At 47.8% G+C, this 21,670-nt stretch overlaps 2 protein-coding genes across 4 annotated transcripts; one reads left to right on the top strand and one right to left on the bottom strand.

Annotated features, from left to right (window-relative positions):
• The first annotated feature begins 1,782 nt into the window (after window positions 1-1,782).
• ZNF771 (zinc finger protein 771) lies at window positions 1,783-9,908 on the top strand. 3 transcript variants are annotated; one of them, XM_074346089.1, is made up of 3 exons: window positions 1,783-1,915; window positions 2,573-2,722; window positions 8,841-9,908. In XM_074346089.1, exons 2-3 carry the CDS (start codon window positions 2,582-2,584, stop codon window positions 9,651-9,653), a joined length of 954 nt encoding a protein of 317 aa, XP_074202190.1. In that variant the 5' UTR covers window positions 1,783-1,915; window positions 2,573-2,581; the 3' UTR covers window positions 9,654-9,908. The 3 variants fall into 3 exon arrangements, with proteins under 3 accessions (XP_074202190.1, XP_074202189.1, XP_074202191.1); XM_074346088.1 differs by lacking the exon at window positions 1,783-1,915 and adding an exon at window positions 1,977-2,212; XM_074346090.1 differs by lacking the exon at window positions 1,783-1,915 and adding an exon at window positions 2,235-2,450.
• A 2,187-nt stretch (window positions 9,909-12,095) lies between these two features.
• Window positions 12,096-15,425, bottom strand: DCTPP1 (dCTP pyrophosphatase 1). The gene is made up of 3 exons (XM_010972465.3): window positions 15,267-15,425; window positions 14,472-14,582; window positions 12,096-12,876 (listed from the first exon to the last, which is right to left on the bottom strand). The coding sequence occupies exons 1-3, from the start codon at window positions 15,362-15,364 to the stop codon at window positions 12,576-12,578; spliced, it is 510 nt and encodes a 169-aa protein (XP_010970767.1). The 5' UTR covers window positions 15,365-15,425; the 3' UTR covers window positions 12,096-12,575.
• Window positions 15,426-21,670: the final 6,245 nt, after the last annotated feature.

Genomic DNA, 21,670 nt, shown 5'->3' with positions numbered 1-21,670 from the left:
TGGAAGACTCCTACTTATCTTTGAAGGTCCTTTACATTTATCTCTTCGGTGAGGCCTGCACCCAATATCTACTCCCTTCCACCCCGCTATTCTCCTGCCACAACACCTACTGTTTCCTTTTCATATGGATGTGACATACAAATATATATATATATTTTTTTAATCACAATCTTCTTTACTAGACTGTGAGATTCTCAAAAACAGGAACTAGTTCTGATTTCAGAGAGATACTCGTACCTATTCCTCCTGCAAGCATCTGTTCCAAAGTCCTCCCACAGTAGGAGGACCTTCCAGTAGGGACTTTCACTGCTCTCAGCTGAGTCTCCTCACTGAGTCTCTGAATCAGGGGAAGCAGGCCTTGCCTTTTGCTATGGTTCCAGCCACAACCTGGCATCTGCCTGCCTCTCCTCCAATTCCCACACTACATTTCCCCTCGATAACTCACTTGGCTCCAGCCACACAAGTCTTTCTATTCTTCGAACATGCCAAGCTTAATCTCACCTTAAAGTCTCTGTAGTTCTGTCTAGAACATTCTCCTCCATATTTTCAAATGGCTAACACTTTCTCATCATTCAAGTTTCATGTCACATATTATTTCCTAAGAGATGCTGTCCCTGCCCACATTAAAGAAGCCCCCAACCACTCCCTATTGCATCATCTGGCCCTATTTCTTTCTTACACCTATTATTATCTGAAATTATCTTGTTTACCTGTTGACATTTTTTACACCCTGAGAAATGCCATAGTAGCCAAGATTTTTGTCTGTTTTGTTCACTGCATCTTCAATGTTTAGAATGGTACCAGGCACATAGTTGGGCTCAATAAATACCTGATGAAGAATGAACACAATCAAAGTGATTTTGGGGATCTTGAGTGTATCACACTCACTTACCCCCTGTTCCCAGCTCTGCGGAAGAGCAGAAGTTTGAACAGAAATAATCTCAACATCCAAATCGTGCCCTGGGCTCTGCAGACTGAGGCTCAGGCTTTGGGTCTTGGCTCCGCTACCAATTTGCTCATGTAACCTCATTTCTGAGAGATAATTTGGTGCAAGAGCATGAGCTTTGGAATTTGCTACATACAAGCTATGTGACTTTGAGCAAACTACTTCAAGTTCTCTAAGCTTTTAGTTCCCTTATTTGTCAAAGAAAGATAATATTGATCCCCACAGGGCTGTTGTAAAGAGACAATTACGGATTGTAAGCACTTACTGAGTATTCTTTTTTCTTTCATCACGTCGTAATCTTGGTTGCCCCATTCATAAAATGGGAGACTGAGATATCTTTTTCAAGAGAAGTGAGAAAATACAGAACTTTATATGAAATATCCCAATTTTTCAATGTTGAAATCAAAATTAGTAAAAGACCTTTTTTTTTTCTTCTTGAAGTTAGTTTTTATAAGTAAAAATACCCTGAGGGCCAAACAAGATACTTCCGTGGACTGGATTTGGTCCGTGGGTTATAATTTTACACCTACACCTACTGTGTAGTTTAGGCAAATCAATTTACTCCCCTGAACGTCAATCAGTTCATCTGTGAAATACATTCACATTTATGCGGATCAAGAGATCAGGTGTGTAAAACGCTTAGCATAACGCTTAGCATAGGAGGCTATACACAATACATGCCAGCGGTAGCTTGGATGGCTGTTGATATGGTAAGTAGGTATTCAAAGAGCAAGGTATCCCAGAGACCAGGAGACCGGGAAGACGACGCCGGGAAAGGAGAAAAGATGTGAGAAGAGGCAAAAAGAGCGAAGGGAAGAGGTGAGGAGGCAACAGGGTCCGCCCTCCAGGCGGGGCGCCAGCGAGAGGCCCAGGCTGGGGCGTGAGCGCACGTGGCCTATTTCGGGCGGAGCGGACACGCTTGGCCGCAGCGGAGACCTTCGAGCCGTCCACAGGAGACGAGGCCTGAAGGTAGGTCACAACCGGGCTATAAGAACCTTGAACGCCCACTGGGGCAGCCCAGGGCCCTCGGGAGTCGGGGAACAGCGGAAGCCTTTGGGTCTGGTCTCGGCACACTCCCGGGCCGGTTAGGGCCGGACGCCTGGGTCCTCTAAGACCCTCCCCTCGGGGGCGGGGTTAGGTGTTCGGACCAATGACCGATCGTCACCGAGGCCCCGCCCCGCCCCGCCCCCAGACTCGCGGCCTCGGAGAGTGCCCAACCGCCCGGCGCCCTGGCCTGGGGCAGCGCGAGCGCGGAACCTGCGGCTGGTGAGTGCGCACTCCACCAGGGTCTCCGCCCCGATCCCGCCTCCAGCCCGTGCCCTGGAGCTCCGGGCCGCCCGACCAGGCTCCGGGGAGTGACTCAGCGCGGGGAGGGTGGCGACTCATTGGGGCTGGAGATTCGAACTGTTTCAGGGCCTTGAATGCCGGGATGAGTGGGGTGAACGAGTGACTTCCAAGCTGGTCCCGGGGCAAGGATGGGGCCTAGGGCCGGGCTGGGATAGCGGTAAGAGGATCAGACCCAGAGACCTGGTCTAGTTGGGAGAAGGAGAAGCCACGGCTGCACCGCCTTGTGTGGGCCAGGGCCATGGTGGGGGGCGGGTCTTCTGACCCGGCTCCTTGCCCCAGGACACCAAGATGCCGGGCGAACAGCAGACAGAGGAGGAGGAGGAGGAAGAGATGCAAGAGGAGATGGTGCTGCTGGTGAAGGGTGAGGAGGATGAGGGTGAGGAGAAGTATGAAGTAGTGAAACTCAAGATCCCTATGGACAACAAGGAGGTACGTGTCCCGCGTCCTGGGGTCCCATTGCCCCTAACCTGGGGCAGGTCCAGCCTCTCCCTCAGACAGAAGCCATGGATGCCCCTACTTTCCCCGACTCTCAGACCTAGTATCTCAGGGTTGGCCACCCATCCTTCTGTCCCACTGCCCATGCTGCCATCATACAGATGTCACGCCTACTGTGCCAGGCTCTGTGCTGGGTGCTGGAGAGTAAACGCTATCCTCAGTTCCCCATGGAGCTTGATGTCTAATGGGGTTAGACTAACAAGTAATCACACAGCTTTCAATCCTGTGTGATGGGTGCAGGGGGGTGTGGAAACCCAGAGATGGGAACTTACTGCAGACTTAGGGCTGTGAGGGAGGTCAGATGAGGTAACAGCAACAGTTAACAACTGACTCTTGGTAGTATTTACATATGCGTCAGACACTATTCTAAGCAGTATTTGTTCCACTTTACAGGTAAGGAAACTGAGGCCCAGTAAACTGGACAGTTTGGTGACTAGCCCAAAGGTTTCAAAGTTAGTGAAGGGATGGCTTATTTGAGACCAGGGATAGTCTGAGCGCTGAAGGGGGTGGCTATTCCAGACAGGAGGAATGGCCCTTCCTGTGGCTCAGGGGAGTGAGTGGGGCACCGGAAGAAATGGGGGCAGGTGGTTCAGTCATGCTGTGGCATGAATGAGAGTAGGGTGGTTGGCAGGCCAGGTAGGGCATTTCGGTTTTATCCCGAGGGTGCTGAAGGTTTTGAGAGGAGTTTTAAGGAGATCAAAATATAAGTTAGATTTCCCCATTCGAGACCTAAGTGCCACTGGGTATATTTTCTACTTCCCCGAACCCTACAGGACTCCCACACCCAGTCGCAGCAGCCCTGAGGCCACCTGGAGGGCTCCTCCTGGGCCAGGTTTCTGGGCTCAGACTCCCTGATTTCTTCCTGCACAGAGGCCAGTTCCCAGGAAAAGAAAGTTCTGCTGCCCCCTAGTGGGTGTGGTGGGCCCTAGGGGGAGGGGGCTGGCTGCCGTGGCCTCCTATTTCAGTCAAAATAACTACTTAGTTCTGTTTTTCTCAGGCCTCTTTGGCCCATCATCCTAGCTCAGCCTGCCTCTTCTGGCCCTGTGGATCCCCTGATCTCCAGTTCTGGTCTGTAAGTTAAGAACTCAGACCTCAGAGCTTAGGGTGGACTTTCAACTCCATCAGTTACCAGCTGTGTGAACTTAGGCAAGCTTAACCTCTTTGTGCCTCAGTTTTCTTGTTTGTAAAAGGGAACTCATAACTGCATCTACTTTTTGGGGCTGGGAGGATTAAAAGAGTTAGTACATGTGAAGAGTTAGAACTGTGTCTGACACATAATAAACACTAAATAAGTATTTGCTGCTATTATTATGCCTTCTATTCTAAAACTTAGGACCTTGGGCTGGGTCATCCTTCTGAAGATTTTTGAACTCATTTTATCAAAGCCTTTCTAGGCTGAATCCTGGGGCTGGGAGTGAACAGGGAAACCAACATGGAGGCCTAGACAGAAGATTGAGGGCAAATAACCCAAGGCAGTGGGAATGACTTTGACATGGTCCTTGAAAACTTAGTGGGAATTGGGCAAATGGGGAAGGAGGAAGGGCATTCCAGGATGAGGAAACAGCAAAAGCAAATGCTCAGAGAAGATAAGGCCAAAGAAGTAGGCAGGGCCAGAGAGTGAAAGGATTGAAAGACAGCAAAGGAATTTGGACAGACTCTGTTAGGTTACGCGGTGCCATCAGAAGTCTCAAATCAGAGAGACATGATCAGATTTTCTATTTAGAAGACTCATTTGCTGCTATGGGGAGACCAGGGGTAAAGCTGTAGCCTGCTCTAAGGTAGTGGCAGCAGGCTAGAGAAGATGGAAAGAAGGGGATTAATGGGAACCATGATTGGACTGGCTGGAGCTAGTGAGCATGGCTAGTCATGAAAGGGCTGTAGGGCTAGACTCTAAATGGTATCACATAGCTGTTAAAATCATTGGTTCAAATCCTAACCAGCTTTGCCTTGACCTGCTTTCTTATCTATAAAATGAGATAATGAAAGTAAGATCCTTGAAATCCAGTCTAAGTATCACATGGGTGACTGGATTTGGAGGAGGGGGCTGGGAGTGAGAGTTACACACACACACACATCCCCTGAAGATGTGCCCACAGGGTAGCTCAACAACTTGCTGTGTGGTCTCCCTGAGTCTTGGTTTCTATGAAATAGTGATCTTGAAAGCTCCTAGTGTTGGCATTCTGTGGCTCTTAGCTGTCACCCAGTCCCATGGCTGCTCATATCCAGAACAGGCCTTAATTATGCTGTACCCAGGGGTCAGAGTATTCGCTCACTGCCTATCAAAATCCCAGCTATCTTTAATGAATTTCTCATTTGCATAAAGATTTTCTCAGAGGGCTCTATGTACATCCAGTTCTGTCTCTCCCTGCTTAAAACTGAACCTTTGAGTGGTTTTCTGTTTCCCTCAGCTCCCACGCCTGGCATTCAAAGCTCTTCACCATCTGACCTCATGTCCTGGCTTCATCTCTCATCACTCAGCACCCATCCCATGCCTCCAGCTTCAAACACACCTGACCTTTCTCACCTCTAAGACTGCCCACAGGGTCTTTCAGCCTTCTCAGCCTAATACCCTCTTCGAGTTCCCACCTGCTTTCTCCAGGAGTAGCTTGTCTCTCTTCTAGATGAGGTTTATTCATTTTTAGCATGCATACGTATCACCCAGGGATCTTGTTAAAATGAAGACTGTGATTCAGTAGGTCTGGGGTGGAACTTGAGATTCTGCATTTTTAACAAGTTCCCTGTGATGCTGATGCTGCTGGTCTGTGGACCACACTTCCTGTAGCAATGAGCAGAGGAGGAGATCGTATTTTATATTTTGTACCCAAGAGAAAGGAGATCCTGGCAGCTATAAGAGTCCAGGGGAGGGAGACAAGCTGTGTAGGTGACCTCAAACTTGTCAGTGAGCTAGAACTGCATCATGGCTGAGAGAAGAGGTGTTTTGGACAATGAGAGAATTTCCGTTCAAACCCTGGCTGTGCTGACTGATTAACTGTAGGGCCTTGGTAGTCACTTCTAAGTCTTATATCCTTATTTTAAAATGAAGCTAATGATACCTAACCCAAAGAGTTGTGAGAATTTAAAAAAAGGACATAGGTGAAAAGCACTTAGCATCATTCCTGGCACACAGTGTGCAATAAATGGGAGTGTTATTATTATTAGAAAAGTAATGGCTGAGGAGGAAACTGCGATGTTTGCCCTGGTTTAAAGAAAAAAAAAACTAAAGCAGAAAGACAAAACCACTAACTTTAAATACCTGGATTATCATATTACTGTACTGCATTGTATCCCCATGGTACCCTCTTGTTACAGTGCAAATACCCTTTATTCTCATTTTCAAATCTAACAGCAGTAGAATTTAAGTCTGGTATTTGCTGAGCTTCAGTCACATATATATGGCTCACCTGTTGTGCTCTTTCATTCACTGCTCTTCTTCAGATAGATTCACATTGTTTTGTTAAATAAATTTACCTTCATCTGAATAACAATATTGATGAAATTGTTGGTTTTGTGATCCATTGTTCTCCTAATACCTGTGAAAATAATGATTATAGTAAGATAAATGTTTGCCTACATAACCCTTAGAATCCTTTTGCATTCTGTTAAGTGCATACCTCAAGTCGGGAAATTTCTGTCTCACCTAGCCTAGCCTTCCTTGGTTCACTGAGGCAGGGGAAGGGAGGAACTTGCCTGGGGTCTTAATGAGCTAGACTCAGCCCCTCTTACCAAGATTCTTCCTTGCAGAAGGAAGTGGCGCCCCTCCTGGAGCTGGAGATACCAAGGGTACTTGTGTGAAGAATCTCTTTTTCCCCAAGTCAGTGAACACAGCATGAGGAAGTTCTCAGGCTGGTCAACTCAAAATAAACCCAATAGATGTCAAAACCAGGGCAAGACTGAAAGTGTGACCTTGAATTCAGACTGTGCCAACTCTGCTGTGGGGAGTTTCTTGATTTAAAGTATCAAGTTATATTTTAACCTTGAATCCCTCCTGGAGAGCGCCAGGCACCTGGAGTCCAGCCTCTGTCATATCTTGGCAAGCAAGTGCCGGGAAGCAGTGTAGCCGACTGCTAAGGGTGAGAATGTTAAAGTGGGTCCTGACTCCGACTGGCTAAGTGAATTTAATCTCTCTGAGCTCAGTTTTCTCAATTACCAAAAGATAACACCTGATTCAAAGGGGTGGCAGGAAGATTTAATACAATAATGTACATAAAACAGCATTGTCAAAGCTTTACAGTGTAATGCTGTTATCACCATTAGCATTATGTACACTGTGTAAATCAGAGTTCCCTTGACTGGTCACTCATTTTCCAAACTGCCTAGTTTTCAAATTTCTGAGTTGGTTACCAGAAAGCTGCTGTCTTTTTACAATGGATCTTGAAGGCCCATCCTTGCAACTTTAGAAAGAAAAGTTCTTACCACTCCCTGGTTGTCCCTTACTCTGTCTTAACTTGTTCTCTTGTCTATAAGAGAACAGTGATAATTACTCAGTGGAGATGGAATATGAGGAGAAAGAAGCTAACACTGTCTTGTCCTTAATATGTGCCCGGTTTTTCACTTGGTCACTAGTCAATATATACCTGATTGCGATTGCTTGGCCCACGTTAGACTCAGCAACTCTAGGATGAGCCTTCTCTTTACTAAGAAGGAAGCAATGTGCCCTCAATATTCCACTTCACTCTACTGTTAGTACAAACCGTTTTCCCTTCATCTTCTTCTTACAAAGCATTTCTTCTTCTGATTTTATCTCTAGAGGCCCAGACCTTATGAAACTGGCACATTTTCATATTTTTTCATTTCACGCCTCAGATTAATATTTAGGTTTTACCCTTGCTGCCTTTTTCACAGCTTTAAAAAATGATAGGTGCTTGCTCTTGAGCCTGGACTTGATCCTGGCCTGGCTTCTAAGACACCATGCTCTCCTGGCTCTCTTACCTCACTGGCTGCTTCTGCTCAGTCTCCTTGGCTGGCTGCTCCTCATCTTGCTGCCCCAAGTTCTCTCTGCCTATTCCTTGAGTAATCTCATCCAGTCTCATGACTTTAAAAACCATCTACAGGCTGATGTCTTCCCAGTTAACATCTCCAGCCTGGGCCTCTCTTCTGAGCTCCAGATGTGGTGAGGAAAATTGGAGATAAGATCAGAAACAGATCAAACCTGGTCCTCCCACCATCCTCATCTCTGTAGACAGCAACTCCACCTTTGCAGTTGCTAATAAGCTCAAAAAATTTGGAGTCATTTCAACCCCTTTTTCTTTACATCTCTTAATCTATTATCAAATTTGTGGCTTCAAACTGCAAAATATATCCAGAAGCAGACCACCTTCAGTTTCCACCTATGTCACCTGGGTCCGAGCCACTATCTTCTCTTGACTGCAGTATAGTAGCCTCCTCACTGGGTTCCTACCCTCTCCCGTCCTTCATTCTGTGGAACTTTTAAAAATATGAGTCTGATCTGTTTGTGTCCTTGCTCAAAACCATCTAACATCTCTTCTAATGGTTCCTCATCTCATTCACATTCAAGGCCCTATGCTGAAATATCCCCCCACCCCAGGACCACTCACCCTCCTGCATTCTGCCCTAGGCACTTCTTGTTATTCCTGGAACAGAAAAACTCCTGCCTCAGGGCCTTGCTGTTCCCGCAGTAGCTTGCTCTTTTACCTCCTTTAGGTCTTTGCTCTTGTGACACCAGTAAGGTTTCTTAACAACCCTATTTAAATTTGCAGCATCCTCCCAATACAAGCACTCCTGTCCATTCTCACTGAAAGCTGGAATTTTTTTTTTAATTTAATGCTGAATCCCCAATGTCTAGAACAGAGTCTGGCACATTGTACGCGCTCAATAAATACTGTATTAATAAAGAACAGCTAGAATGACACTAAGCATTGTGATGTGCGTTAATGGATAATCTCATTTAACGCGCACAACCGTCCTAAGAGGCAGGCACCGTGGCATTTCCTACTTTACAAACGGGGACGGAGAGGTTGCAGCTTGCGGAGCCCCACGTTTCTGGCTCCCAGGCCTCTCGGTCAGGGCTGACCTGTCGCCCCTCTCCCCGCAGGTCCCGAGCGAGGCGCCAGCGCCGTCGGCCGACCCGGCGCGCCCACACGCGTGCCCGGACTGCGGCCGCGCCTTTGCGCGCCGCTCAACGCTGGCCAAGCACGCACGCACGCACACGGGCGAGCGGCCCTTCGCGTGCACCGAGTGCGGCCGGCGCTTCTCGCAGAAGTCGGCGCTGACCAAACACGGCCGCACGCACACAGGCGAGCGGCCCTACGAGTGCCCGGAGTGCGACAAGCGCTTCTCGGCCGCCTCGAACCTGCGGCAGCACCGGCGGCGCCACACTGGCGAGAAGCCGTACGCATGCGCGCACTGCGGCCGCCGTTTCGCGCAGAGCTCCAACTACGCACAGCACTTGCGCGTGCACACGGGCGAGAAGCCGTACGCGTGCCCGGACTGCGGACGCGCCTTCGGCGGCAGTTCGTGCCTGGCGCGCCACCGACGCACGCACACGGGCGAGCGGCCGTACGCATGTGCTGACTGCGGCACGCGCTTCGCGCAGAGCTCGGCGCTAGCCAAGCACCGGCGCGTGCACACAGGCGAGAAGCCGCACCGCTGCGCCGTGTGCGGCCGCCGCTTCGGCCACCGCTCCAACCTGGCGGAGCATGCGCGCACGCACACGGGCGAGCGCCCCTACCCGTGCGCCGAGTGCGGCCGCCGCTTCCGGCTCAGCTCGCACTTCATCCGCCACCGTCGCGCGCACATGCGGCGCCGTCTGTATATCTGCGCGGGCTGCGGCCGGGACTTCAAGCTACCCCCTGGCGCTACAGCCGCCACTGCCACTGAACGCTGCCCAGATTGTGAGGGCAACTGAGCCGCCGTTCTTGTCGCCGCGGGGTCTGGTTGGGGAGGGACATACTGGGACCCAGGCCTGGGATGCGTTAGCGTGGACGACTCCTCCTCATCCCGCCACCCGGGACTGGGATCGGGTGGGATGGCAGTCTTGGCTGCCCTGGAACTGGGAGACAGAGAGAATCCCCCGCCGAGGTTCCTGGAAACCGTGCCCACCTCCCCCTCATTCCATCCCCTCCGTCCGTGTTAGTGAATAAAATATTATATCCTCACCCTACCCGTGCCTGTGAATGAGGTGAGTGGGGACAGGAGGAAAGTTGAAGGTTTCTTCAGGCTTAGGTGAACTGTCGTGGAGCCAACTAGGGCTATAAGCCCCAAAGGGTTTCTGGAACTGCGTTTCTGCGTGTGGTGGAGTCATCCCGCACTTGGCCCTTGGCTATGTCCTCAAAACCTCAGATCTGGAAGGGTCCATAAGTTTAGCATATGCGTGATCAACAAGCACTGTATTCTGCAGAGCTTTGGCGAGCGGCATGAACCTCACAGAATTCAGTCTAGTGAAGAAGTAGTCTTCATAGCACTAGAGAAGCTCTTCTCAGAGGTGATATTTATGCTGGTCTTAAGAGCATTTTGGGGTTGGGGAAATATGGAGAGCCCCTGAAACTGCATGCCAGACTTGTTAGAGCTTGCAGATGTCCCCTGGGGTGGAATGTAGGGACAGAAAGCAAGGAGGTTGGCAGGAGAGACCACTAGGGAACTTGGAAGCCAGTTGAAGGTTCCAAGGCCGCAAAGAAGCCTTGAGAGATTAGAGGGGAGGGGTGGATCTGGCATATTTTTAAGGAGCTAGAATTCATAGGAATTAAAGTGGCTGTGGGGATAAGGGAATGGAGGAATGGGGCTGACTTCATTTCTTAGCTTGGGGGACTGCAGGTAGTGTCCCTGAGATGGCACAGGATGAGGAGCAGGACAGGACTTGAAGTGGCAGCAATTGTTACACCCTTATCTGGACATGTTGAGTGAGATTAAATGTGGAGGGGTCAGGGAGGTGATGGGAAATAGCAGCTTGGGGATATTAGGTCTGGAGGGCATGGCACCACGTTCAGAAGGGGGTCCTTGAGAACTTGAGTCTGTGAAAGAACAGCCAGCGGTAGAAAGAAAACCAGAAGTGTCTTGTCTGGGAAATCTAGAGGAAAGTGTTTCACGGAGGAAAGCAGCTCAGTCAACTGATGCTCTGGTGTCCACTGTGTGTGTATGAATTCGGAGAAAGTGGTGTAGACAGTTTTAGTGGAGGGGTTGGGGTGAAAGCCAGCTTTGAGTGGATTAGGGTATAAATGGGATAACGAGTAAGCAGAATGGATCGGTGTAGACGACCCTTTTCAAGAAGTTTGGGCATGAAAAGCATGAGGGAAGGAGCTGGAGTTCTGCTGGTTTTGTTTGTCAATAGGGAAGAGGCTCACATGCTGGTGGGAAGGGCTAATGGAAAGAAAGTGATTATATAGAAAGGAGATGAGATAATTGATCAAGGAGACAGGATTAAATAAGAGATCAATAAGATAAGGCTCCTCCTATCACTGGTAGGGAGAGGAAAGGAGGGTTTGGGAACATAAAGCTAAAGCAGTTCCAATCTGATGGATCTTTTTTTACCTGGGAAATAAGAGAGGTCACTGGTTAAGAGAGAGTGAGGTCATTAATAAGAGGAATGAGGCCAGTAACAGGGAAGTGCTTCATTTTACTGATGTGGAAACAGGCTCAGAGGGGAAGCAAAAGTAGTTTAATGGTCTTCCCTGCGTTACCCTACCCTGTGAAGGAGGCAGGCCATGGGTATCTCAGCAAAGGAGATACGTCTGAGGTCACACAACACTTTTCTTTAGGTGTAGAAGTGGAACAAGAAATTGACCTTGGGAGGGCAGGAGAGGGGGCAAGGGGCTCAAGCCCCGGGGAGAGGAAGCCCTGTTCTGCTCCAGACCAGGTGGACCTGACCCTGATTTGTGCTGGGAGCCAAGGGAGAGGGACAGAGGGGTCTCACAGGGCTGGGGTCTTGATGGACAAGGCTGGGGCCTGCCCTAACTGTTGATATTTCCTGCTCTGGCCTCCTGAAAGTTTTGAGTTGAAAAGCAAACATAAGAACAACTGCACACTTAGGAAATACCTAGTATGTGCCAGGCACTGGCCTAAGCACTCTACTTACAGTAACTCGCTTAAATCTGACAGCCCTATCAAGTAGATACCACTCTTTCCTTTTCTTTTTTGTTTTTGTTTGAGTAAAGGTAGATTTATTCAGAGAGATACACACTCCATGGATAGAGTGCAGGCTGTTACAGAAGGCAAGAGAGAGGCCACGAGGTGTGGGGGTAGGGTGTCTAGTTTAAAGTAAAAGTAGTTACACACTCCATAGACAAGAGTGCGATCCCTCTCAGAAGGGAGAGCGGCCCATTCTTTTCATTTTAAATGAGGAAACAGAGACACAGAAAGATAAAGTAATATAATGAACATGAACCACTATCAAAGATGGCTCCAGAATCTGGGCTCTTAACCAGCACTACATATGGTCTCCAATCTTGTTTAGAGAAAGGGAAGAGACTTGCATGAGATCAGACAGGGACCTTACTGGAAATCAGGTCTCTCTGCTCTGCAGGAGGGAGTTACAACAGAGAATCGTGGGAGCTGGCCTCCCTCAGAGGCCTCCCTGCTGTCCCTCCACAGCCTGTGCTGAGACAGAGACTCCCCGGCTGCTCCAGGAAGAATCCAGAAGTTGCTAACCAAAACTTGTACTGAGAAAGAAAATAATCAGGAGGTTATCTTCTGGAAGTTCTTGGGCCTCAGACCTCAAGAAGTGTAGCCCCCAAGCCCATGGTCTGCTAGGAAAGGTCTAGAATGAAGTTCCATGGCCAGGGCACCCTCTGCTCCTCAGATGCCGTGCTGAGTCAGAGGTTCTGTGCCTACGTCTCTAGGTTGGGGCCTGACCTGCGGACTCACAGGCAAGGTCTGCAGGCCTCACAGCCTGGTCTTCAGAGGTGGCCTCGTGGGGCAAGTCTGTATACTTGCGGGCGGAGCCGCGGGACAGATGTGCTGGGTAGCGTCGCCGGTTGGTGTCCATCTTGGAGAGCACTGCTTGGGGCAGGTCTACATGGCAGCGGGCTGCTAATGCTACCAGGTAGATGAGGACATCACTAAGCTCCTCTTGAAGGGCTGCTCGTTCCCTGGGGGACCAGGCTTGGGGGCCAGGCTCCTCATCGGGCTTCCACTGACTGGGGAGAGAACACATAGGCGCACATGCATAGATGGTAGCCAGGACAATGGGTCCACCTCTCTTAGGTGCACCCTAGTCCTTGCAGCAGTAAACTCCCACCTCCTGGGAAATTCCTCCAAGTACAACTCAACTCATCTGGGCTCTGACTCTTCACGGGCCCCAACAGATGACTCACCCAGACCTCTGTGTTCCCAACCTGAGCCAAGTAGCCATGAGAACATACCACTTACTGCGACCCAGTTCTGCTCCCCACCCCCTGCCTGAGCCCTAGACTAAACCTCAGACCCGGACCTCTGAGGAAGCCTTCTAACATCCTCATGCCTCTTGCCCTGTGCCATCTTTTAAAAGCACAAATTACATTTTGTCCCTTCGCTGCTTAAAACTCCCTCAACTGTGCTTGGAATAAAATCCAAACTCCTACCATGCCCTCTAGGTCCTACAAGAATTGACTCCTGCCTCTTCCAATGTCATTGTCCACCAATCTCCCTTTGACTCCCCACCTAAAGCCACTCTGGCCCTTTCTGTCTTGCAGAGAGGCCAAACTGTCACAGGGCCTTTGCACTTACTGTTACCTCTGCCTTGAATGCTCTTCCCCCCATCCTTCCCGTGGCTGGCTGCTACTCAGGTCTCAGCTCAGATGTCACGTCCCCAGAAAAGCCTTCTCCCTCTGTTATTTTCTTTCTCATCACCTTGTGTTATTTTCCACATAGAATTTGTCACCAGTCCATATCTTTTAAAATTGGTTTGATTATTTATTGTCAGTTCCCTTGCACTGTGATGTAGGAACTGTGTCTGTCTTGTTCAAGGCCGTATCTCGATCCTAGAAGACCTAGCACACACATGATGCTCCCGAATCTGTAATGAACGGATGGCTTGCCCTCACAGACATTTGTGCCCTCATTTCTCCACCCAACAGTGACTGCCCAGCTTAGGCCTCACCACCTTTTGCCTGATGTACACCAGCCTCCTCACTGGTCTCCCCTGGCTCAATGCTCTTGGTGATCCAATCCACCCTGAAGACATAGTGATATTTCTACCGCTCAAATCTGGTTAGGTCTTCAGTCTAAACTCTATTACTTCCCAATCCTGATTCTGTGTTCCAACCTACCGCTCTCCTCCACAGCTACAGCAGATATATATTGAGTGCCCATTGTGTGCCAGGCACTTCGGATGGACCAGAGAACAAAACATACACAATCCTTGCCCTTCCTCGAAAAACTTACACTGAAGGAATCTTAAATTCTCCCTTAATTTAACTTGCCCCTTCCTACCTCACTACCTTTGCAAATGTAGTTCCCCCTGTCTGAAATGCCATAGGCAGGTCTTCTACAGAATCCTTTCCAACCCAGAGGCAGAGGTAAAGGAAGGTTCCAACACCTCTCCTTAGACCTGGATCTGCCTTGCTGTTTTCACAATTTTCCCAGGAGCCTGGGCAGCCCTAGCGGGCAGGGACCCATTAGCCATCTCTGTATCCCCAGCAACCAGACACAGAACTTGATAGTGAGGAGGGGAAATTGCATCCATGGATATTTGATGGTCAAATAAATCCTCCCCAACAGACAGACTCTTCCAGGAAGTCTTTCATCTACTCACAAAAGCTCCGCCAGCTCCCCTACTTCCCCCACCAAGGCCAGGAGGAGGTTCCGAGGCTGATGGAACTGGTCCCAGTCTCGTTCAGCAGCAAACTCAGCATGGAGGCGGCGGCTAGAAGAGGAGGAAAAGGGTGGAAGTCCAGGTCCCAAGGTTAGGGGGTAGGGCAGAAGATGCAGAACCCAGGCAGGTACCTCAGTGATATGTAATGGGGACATGGGTAGCAGAGAAGATTCTGCAACTAATTCCTTGGATGGCCTAAGCAAGTCAGTTGTCTTTAGGGGACTTGGTTTCCTTATCTATAAAATGGGTGCGCCCTTACACAGACCCTAAACTATCGAAATCTAGCAATACCTTCTTTTCCGTTATTCTACCTCCTGCTGGGGCTTCTGCAGTTTCCTCCACCTAGAATATCCCTATCTCTGCATATCTAAAGCGTATTGATTTTACAGAATGCAGAACCAAGACACTTCCCCTAAGAAGCCCTCCTTGATTTCCTCCAGCAGTAAATGTCTCCCACCTCTTAGCACTACATTTGCCCCCGTCCTTCGTCTCGTTCCTGGAGGGCAGAGGCAAGGCAGAAGCAGCATTGGACTCCGGTATTCCCCCGCCTCAGGTGTGCACTGTTAATCCCATTTTGCAGATGAGGAGGTTAGAAGCCTTGCCCGAGGTCAGGGAGCAGAGCTGAGACCCCAGCACAGCTGCTAGCTTTCTTCCCGACCACGTGGAAGGACCCTCCCCAGTAGGAGGGAGAAAGGGGGCGATCTCCCCAGCCCAGACGGGGCAAGGACGGCTTACATGTCCTCCAGCGTGGGCTCAGAACTGAAGCTGAAGGGGCCGGCGGAAGCAGTACCCTCTCCCTCCGTGTCCCCACGCCTCTCCCCACAAGCTGACATGCTGCCCACCACACAGCAGTCGGGACTGTCTAGGAGAACCTGGGTCCAAGCTCAGAGCCCCCGCCTCCGGAGCCCCTGACCAATCACAAGCATTCACGATTGCTTCATGGGGGCGGAGCCGAAGGAAAGACCAATTATTTACGTGGAGTTTACTACAGCCTGCCCCTTACCGGGCCTGGACCAACCTAAGAGAACTTCAGGCCTGCGTTCCTAGGCTCTGGCCCCTGAATTCTTGAGTCTGGACCGAGCGTCTTAAAGGTATATGTACCAGATTCTAGCAGGGGAAGAGACAAAAGGGCAGGCAGTGGGCGAAAGAGCGCAGGCGCATCACTTCCCTTTTGGACGCCAGATGGCGCCAAAGCAAAATGACTGGGCGGGGAGCCCCGCGGGGAGCCCCGTGGAGAACCCCAGAAACGAAGCGTTTAAACAAGAAAGGGGAATTTACTAAGAGGATAGAGGAATGTCTCTAGGATACAGCTGGGCCTTAGGAATGACCTAGAACTAAAGTAGCTGTTTCAAGCACTTTACATACTTAATCCTCACACAACTCATTCAGTCCTCACAACAACCCTCTGAGGTAATCATCATCCTCACTTTACAGATAAGGAAACTGAGAGATGGAGTAATCTAACTCAATAGCTAGTAAAGTGGTAGCCAGGTTTCAAATTCAGGCAGTTTGGCTTCAGAGTCTGTGTTAATCCCTATGTTGTCTCAAATGGTGATAAAGTACTATGAAAAAGATTTTTCAATCTACAATATTTAAATACTATGAAAAGTGGGGGCAGCTTTAGACTACATGATCCAGAGAAGATGGGGTAAGTAAGCACTGCTGGTTACCTACTCAACTGCCCTTTCCCCTCCTCTATTCTTGGCAGAACCATGATGCTGTTCTAGGGTCCACTTTCCTCTACTTGATTGATCATGTGACCCCCATTATCCTGGCCATTGATCAGTTTTATCCGTGAACATGTGGCCCAGTTCTTGACAATAAGAAGTTAGAAGAAATCTGTTGGAGACTTCTGGGAAAGTTTCTTAGTTCTTTTTTTCAAAAAGTCACAGGATGTTTCTGCCTTTAGATGTTGGTATGTGAGGATCAGATTGTGATGAGAGCTAGCCCACAAGCTGAGACTGGTAGACAGCAAGATAGAAAGGACCTATCCATTATTTTTACAAGTTCCAGAGGTGCCCTGATTTAGGACTCTGATTATGTAAAATAATAAATCCCTTTATTGGTCATACGATTTTTAGTTAGTTTTGTTACTTGTCTTTGAGCAAGTGACATTTTTTTCTTTTGTTTTCTTTTTTTAATTTCTGAATTTATTTTATAATATCATATTTTTTAAAGTGACGCATACTTGAGGTACAATATTATATGTTACAGGTATACAATAAAATAATTCACAATTTTTAAAGGTTATACTCCATTTGTAGTTATAAAATATTGGCTATATTCTGCATGTTGTAAAATACATCCTTGTAGCTTTTTTTTTTTTTTTAGCTTTATGTTTTATTTATTATTTAATTATTTTATTTTGGTCGGGGAAGGTAACTAGGTTTATTTGTTTTTAGAAGAGTTACTGGGGATTGAACCCAAGACCTCATGCATGCTAAGCAAGCACTCTACCACTTGAGCTATACTCTCACCCTCCTTGTAGCTTATTTTATACCTGATAGTTTGTACCTCCTAATCCTCCACTTTCATAGCAAGTGACATTTAAGCTAAGCAAAAATCAAGGGGAACAGAATTCTAGGTAGAGAGAACACCAATGCTTAAAGCAGGAAAGGCTTGGCATGTTCTAAAGACAAAAATAATTCCAGTGTGGCAGGAATATAGTGAAGATGGGGGAGAATGGTGGGATATGGTGTTGGAGAAGTTAAAAGAGATGAGATCAGATCAATCAACCATGGATTTTATTTTATATTTTACTTTATTTTTTTATTCTAAGTATTATGGAAACGCTTTGGAGGATTTTAGGCAGGGGAGCCATGTGATTGTATTTTGTATGTTTGAGCCCTCTGGCTGCTGTGTTAGGAATGAATCGTTGGAGGGCAAGAGTAGAAGCAGGGAGATGAGTTACGGCTGTTGTCCAGGAAAGAGATGCTGGTGACTTGGGCCAGGCTGATGGTGGGTGAAGATGGAGAGAAGTGGATGCCTATTTTGGAGACAGACCTATAAGCTTTGTTGGTTTTTAATGAGTGAGATGGGAGAAAGGGTAGAATCAAGCATGGCTTATAGGTTTTCAGTGTTGAGCAATTTGGTGAATGGATGGTGACTCATACTAGGATGAGGAAGATGAGGTGCAAAATTGAACACATGTAGCATTAGAACTGTGTTTTAGGACAGAGGAAGTTGAAGGTGCATATCAAGTTGGCAGAAGGATTTATGAGCCTAAGGTTTAGAGAAGAGATAAGGGCTAGAGAATCAGTTTTGGTAGTCTCAGTCATTTAAACAGTACTTAGAGGGTGGGTATAGCTCAGTGGTAGAGTGCATGCTTAGCATGCACGAGGTCCTGGGTTCAATCCCTAGGACCTCCATTAAAAAATAAAATAAATAAACAGCATTTAATGTCAAGGAATTGGAGAAGAATAACTTATACAAGAATCTAGGTAGACAAGACCAAGATTTGGGGCACTCCAACATTTAGCAGTTAAGCAGAAGAGAAAGGTGAGGTAAGAGGAAAATTGGCAGAGTGTGATGTTATGGAGGCTAAGAGAGGAAAGTGGTCCAGAATGAGTGCTGCTGATGCTGCTGAGCTGCTGTGTAAAATGAAGTGCAGAATTTGCTACTGGATTAGGCAACATGGAAGTTGGAGATGGGAGATAAGAGGGAGTCCTGGGTAATTCCTCGGTTTCTGGCTTGAGTAAATGGATGAATAGTTTTGCCATTCACTGAAATGAGGACACAAAAGACCTGGCAGTTGGGGTAGGAAGAAAGATAATGAATTCAGTTTGGGACACATTGAGCCCATGATGGCTCTAGAACAACTAGATGATTTCCAGCCGGCAGGTGGACATACAGGTCTGAAGTTCACAGCATTGAGCTGCCTTATGGATCTGGGTACTGAAAGTTTCAGAAGCCAAGTACCACCCCTAGCTCCTTCCTTGATGTTTGCCAAGCTTCTTCAGGCAAGAACACAAACTCTCACTGGAATATAAAACACCACTTGAAGAGCAGCTTCTCAGGAGTTCTCTGCATCTCTGATTTTCGAAGAGTCAGGTTTCCAGGACTTGTAGAATTCACAGGTCAGATGGTCCTTGGAAACTGACAGGAAGGAGGAGATACTCTTTCTCGGACTGCCCCTGCCCACCCCAACTAGGAGGTTCCCTGGCTGAGCTGTAAAGCTCTTGCAAAGCATCCTGCAGGAACATCCAAGTTCTTAGCTCCACAGCGTCATGCCCTGAAAACCAACCAAACCCAGCTCCAGCCCAGCACAGAGCATGGAGTTGGTGGTAGGGGTGCGTGGGAGGCCTTCATGAAGGAGAAGGAACAGACATGAACATATGATTGGCCCCATCATGTGGATTTCTTATCCCAGGCTCTTCCTGAACCCTCACCCCACATCCTGTTAGTTTCCTTTGTTCTCCTCAGATACATCTTGGCAGCCAGATTTCTCTGCTTTAGTCAGGGCCTCAGTATACTTGGTCTTGTTTTTTGGTCCACATTTGTGGTTAGCCCTTTATAAATAGGTCTATTCCCCAGAGTCTGGACTGTACTCTTTTCAAACCAAAGATGTTTATCCAGTGCACGCTAATGAATGTTTAATGATAGAATGGATAGGCTGGGACAGGCAAACATGAATATGCACACACGCCCTTCTGCTGCTCAAAAGAGTTTGGCCATCTTCCCCACTAGACTGAAGCAGGTGCAGCTGGTTCCAGTAAGGCTCTTCTCTTTGGGAAACCCTGGAGTGGAAGAGGCAGCAGAAGCTGGAGAACAAAGTAGCAGAGGCCCATAAGGTGGGCAGATGGCTGGGACCTCATGCATGCTAAGCATGCGCTCTACCACTGAGCTATATCCACCCCCCATAATTTGGTTTTATATAGCACTTCATCCACTAGAGCGCTCATGGTACTTACCAGTTCTTACCTTAATTTTGGGGTGATTGGTGTCCCTGTTCTAGATCTCCCCCTAGAAGCAGCATCAGGCTTTTGTTTTCCCAGGGCCTGGTACTTGAGTCGATCTAATAAATACTACTTTATAGGAGCACGTCTCATGGGATTCTCTCCATGACTTGCCTGCCATAGGTGGGCATGGCTGTACCTATTTTACAGATGAGGAAACTGAGACCCAGAGAGGTCAGGAGACTTGTCTGACCTCACCAGAACTCCCCAATGCTCCTCAGCAAGTGAAAGGAGTCTTCCCCCGCAACAAGGGAGTAGAGGATGCAGCTTTACATGAGCTTCGATGTGTGCTGAGGTCACCTTGTCACTCTCTTTCCTTCTGCCCTCTGTCCTTTCTCTTCCTCTACCTTCAATTTGCTCTTTTTCTCTTTTTCCTTTGGCTCCCTTCCCTTTTCTTCCTCTTTCTTTTCCTCCATCATCTTTCTTACCTCTCTTTGGACCTGTGATTCTGTTCTGACTTCCACCTGGGGTCTGTCACCCCCACTACCTGCTACCTCCATTTTGCTGCCCAGCCCCTCCACAAGGAATAGTTGAATGCCTACCTTGCTCTCAACCCCTAATCCTTTCTTGGGTAACTAAGAGGACCCAGGCCAGGGAAGCATCCAGTCATTTTCCTGCCCTTTCCTACTGCCCATCCCAAGCTAGAAAATAAACGAGTTAGAGAACTGTGTAAGTGGACAACTAGGACCAAGGGCCAGATTTCTTCTCCAAAGCCTTGTCCTGAGAGATTGTTGGTACCAACTTCCACCACTAGGAGACACCAAGAGCAAGGAAAGTGTGAAAACAGGGGGTGCTAGGGTCCCCAGTGTGTACCTCACTCATTCATTCATTGATTCGTTGATTCAATATATTCTGAGCACTGACTGTGAACCAGACACTGTTCCACGTGCTTCGGATACAGAGTATTCTCTGCCATCTTGGAGCTTATATAGTAGCAGAAAGGGACAATTGTGCAGTGAACTAATAAATCCTCAAGACAGTTTCAGATCAGGATAAAAGCTATGAAGCCAGTAAGTACTACGATGAGTTGGAGAGTAGTCAGGTGTTGACTGAGGTCAGAGAGGGCTTTTATGGAGCGGTTTTATTTAAGCTGCGCTTGGACTGGGAGTGAGCGAGCTAGGCAGAAGGTTCCAGACAGAGTACAAAGGATCTGGATGTGTTTGAAGGCCTGTGGGAAGGCAAATGGGCTACAGTTTATTGAGAGAGGAATTGAGTATCATGAGATGGAGCAGGGGTTTTATGCAAAGTTTTATGAGAGCTTTGAGCTCTGAGCAGGGAAAAAGCCGACTGAATTTATTTATTATTATTTGTTGTTGTTAGATGAAATTTTATTTTTCAAGGTTTTATTTTTGGCTGGAGCTTACGACTACTTCTTTTTTTTTTATTTGCTAACTTTCTATGTAACTATCACTAATCCTTTTTACATCTTCCATGAATCTTCAAATACAATTTTCACACAATTAAATATATCAATACTCTTATCAGTTTCATTTGTTCTCTTCCTGGAAGACTTCCAGGCTCCTGTTCCGGCATGGGCTGGTTGTTCTCTATGCCTGCTGGACAGATATTGCCTTGAGACCTCCCTTCACCTCTCCCCTGTGCTGGGTTGGGTTTCCTGGACCTCCTGTTTTTCTCTTTCTCAATTTGTTCCCTTGTTTTGATGGAGCACATCTCCCAGTAGTTTCCTGAGAAAGAGTGAATGGGATGAAACCACTTCGCTACCTTGCATGTCTAAAAATATCCTTATCCTACTTGTTTGGAAAATGTGGCCAGATATAGAATTACACATAGAAAATCATTTACCCTCAGAATTTTGAAAACATTGCCTGTCTTTTAGCTTCAGACTCACTGTTGAGAACCTGATACCATTCTTATCACCAAACCTCTGTAGGTGATCTGCCCCTCCCCGCAGAAGACTTCAGAGAGCATAGCTATCAGAAGCGTGGACTCTGGACTCTGGACTCAGACTGTCTGGAAGTCTGCCAGTGCAACCTTGGACAAATTTCTCAATCTCCCTGCACCTCAGCTTCCTCGTTTGCAAAATGGGGTTTTGAAAGTTTAAAGGAGTCAATACGTATAAAAGCACTTATATGTCAGTGCCTGGCAAAGAGTATGTACTATTAAACTGTTTGCTGTTATTATTATTAGGGTCTCTTTGTCCCTGGCATTTTAAAACTTAACAAT

The sequence above is a fragment of the Camelus bactrianus genome, chromosome 18 (assembly GCF_048773025.1).
Source record: "Camelus bactrianus isolate YW-2024 breed Bactrian camel chromosome 18, ASM4877302v1, whole genome shotgun sequence".
Lineage (NCBI taxonomy): Eukaryota > Metazoa > Chordata > Mammalia > Artiodactyla > Camelidae > Camelus > Camelus bactrianus.
The sequence above is the reverse complement of the archived record's forward strand: the minus strand, read 5'-3'. Positions and strand labels throughout refer to the sequence as shown.

What these genes read in the sequence shown, in the direction of transcription:
- ZNF771 (XM_074346089.1), top strand. Translation starts at nt 2,582, where the DNA reads ATGCCGGGCGAACAGCAGACAGAGGAGGAGGAGGAGGAAGAGATGCAA. An exon ending in TCCCTATGGACAACAAGGAG is followed by an intron (nt 2,723 to 8,840) that starts GTACGTGTCCCG and finishes CTCTCCCCGCAG; the next exon opens with GTCCCGAGCGAGGCGCCAGC.
- DCTPP1 (XM_010972465.3), bottom strand. Translation starts at nt 15,364, where the DNA reads ATGTCAGCTTGTGGGGAGAGGCGTGGGGACACGGAGGGAGAGGGTACT. An exon ending in GAGCCCACGCTGGAGGACAT is followed by an intron (nt 14,583 to 15,266) that starts GTAAGCCGTCCT and finishes CTCCTCTTCTAG; the next exon opens with CCGCCGCCTCCATGCTGAGT. An exon ending in GGGGAGCTGGCGGAGCTTTT is followed by an intron (nt 12,877 to 14,471) that starts GTGAGTAGATGA and finishes TTCTCTCCCCAG; the next exon opens with TCAGTGGAAGCCCGATGAGG.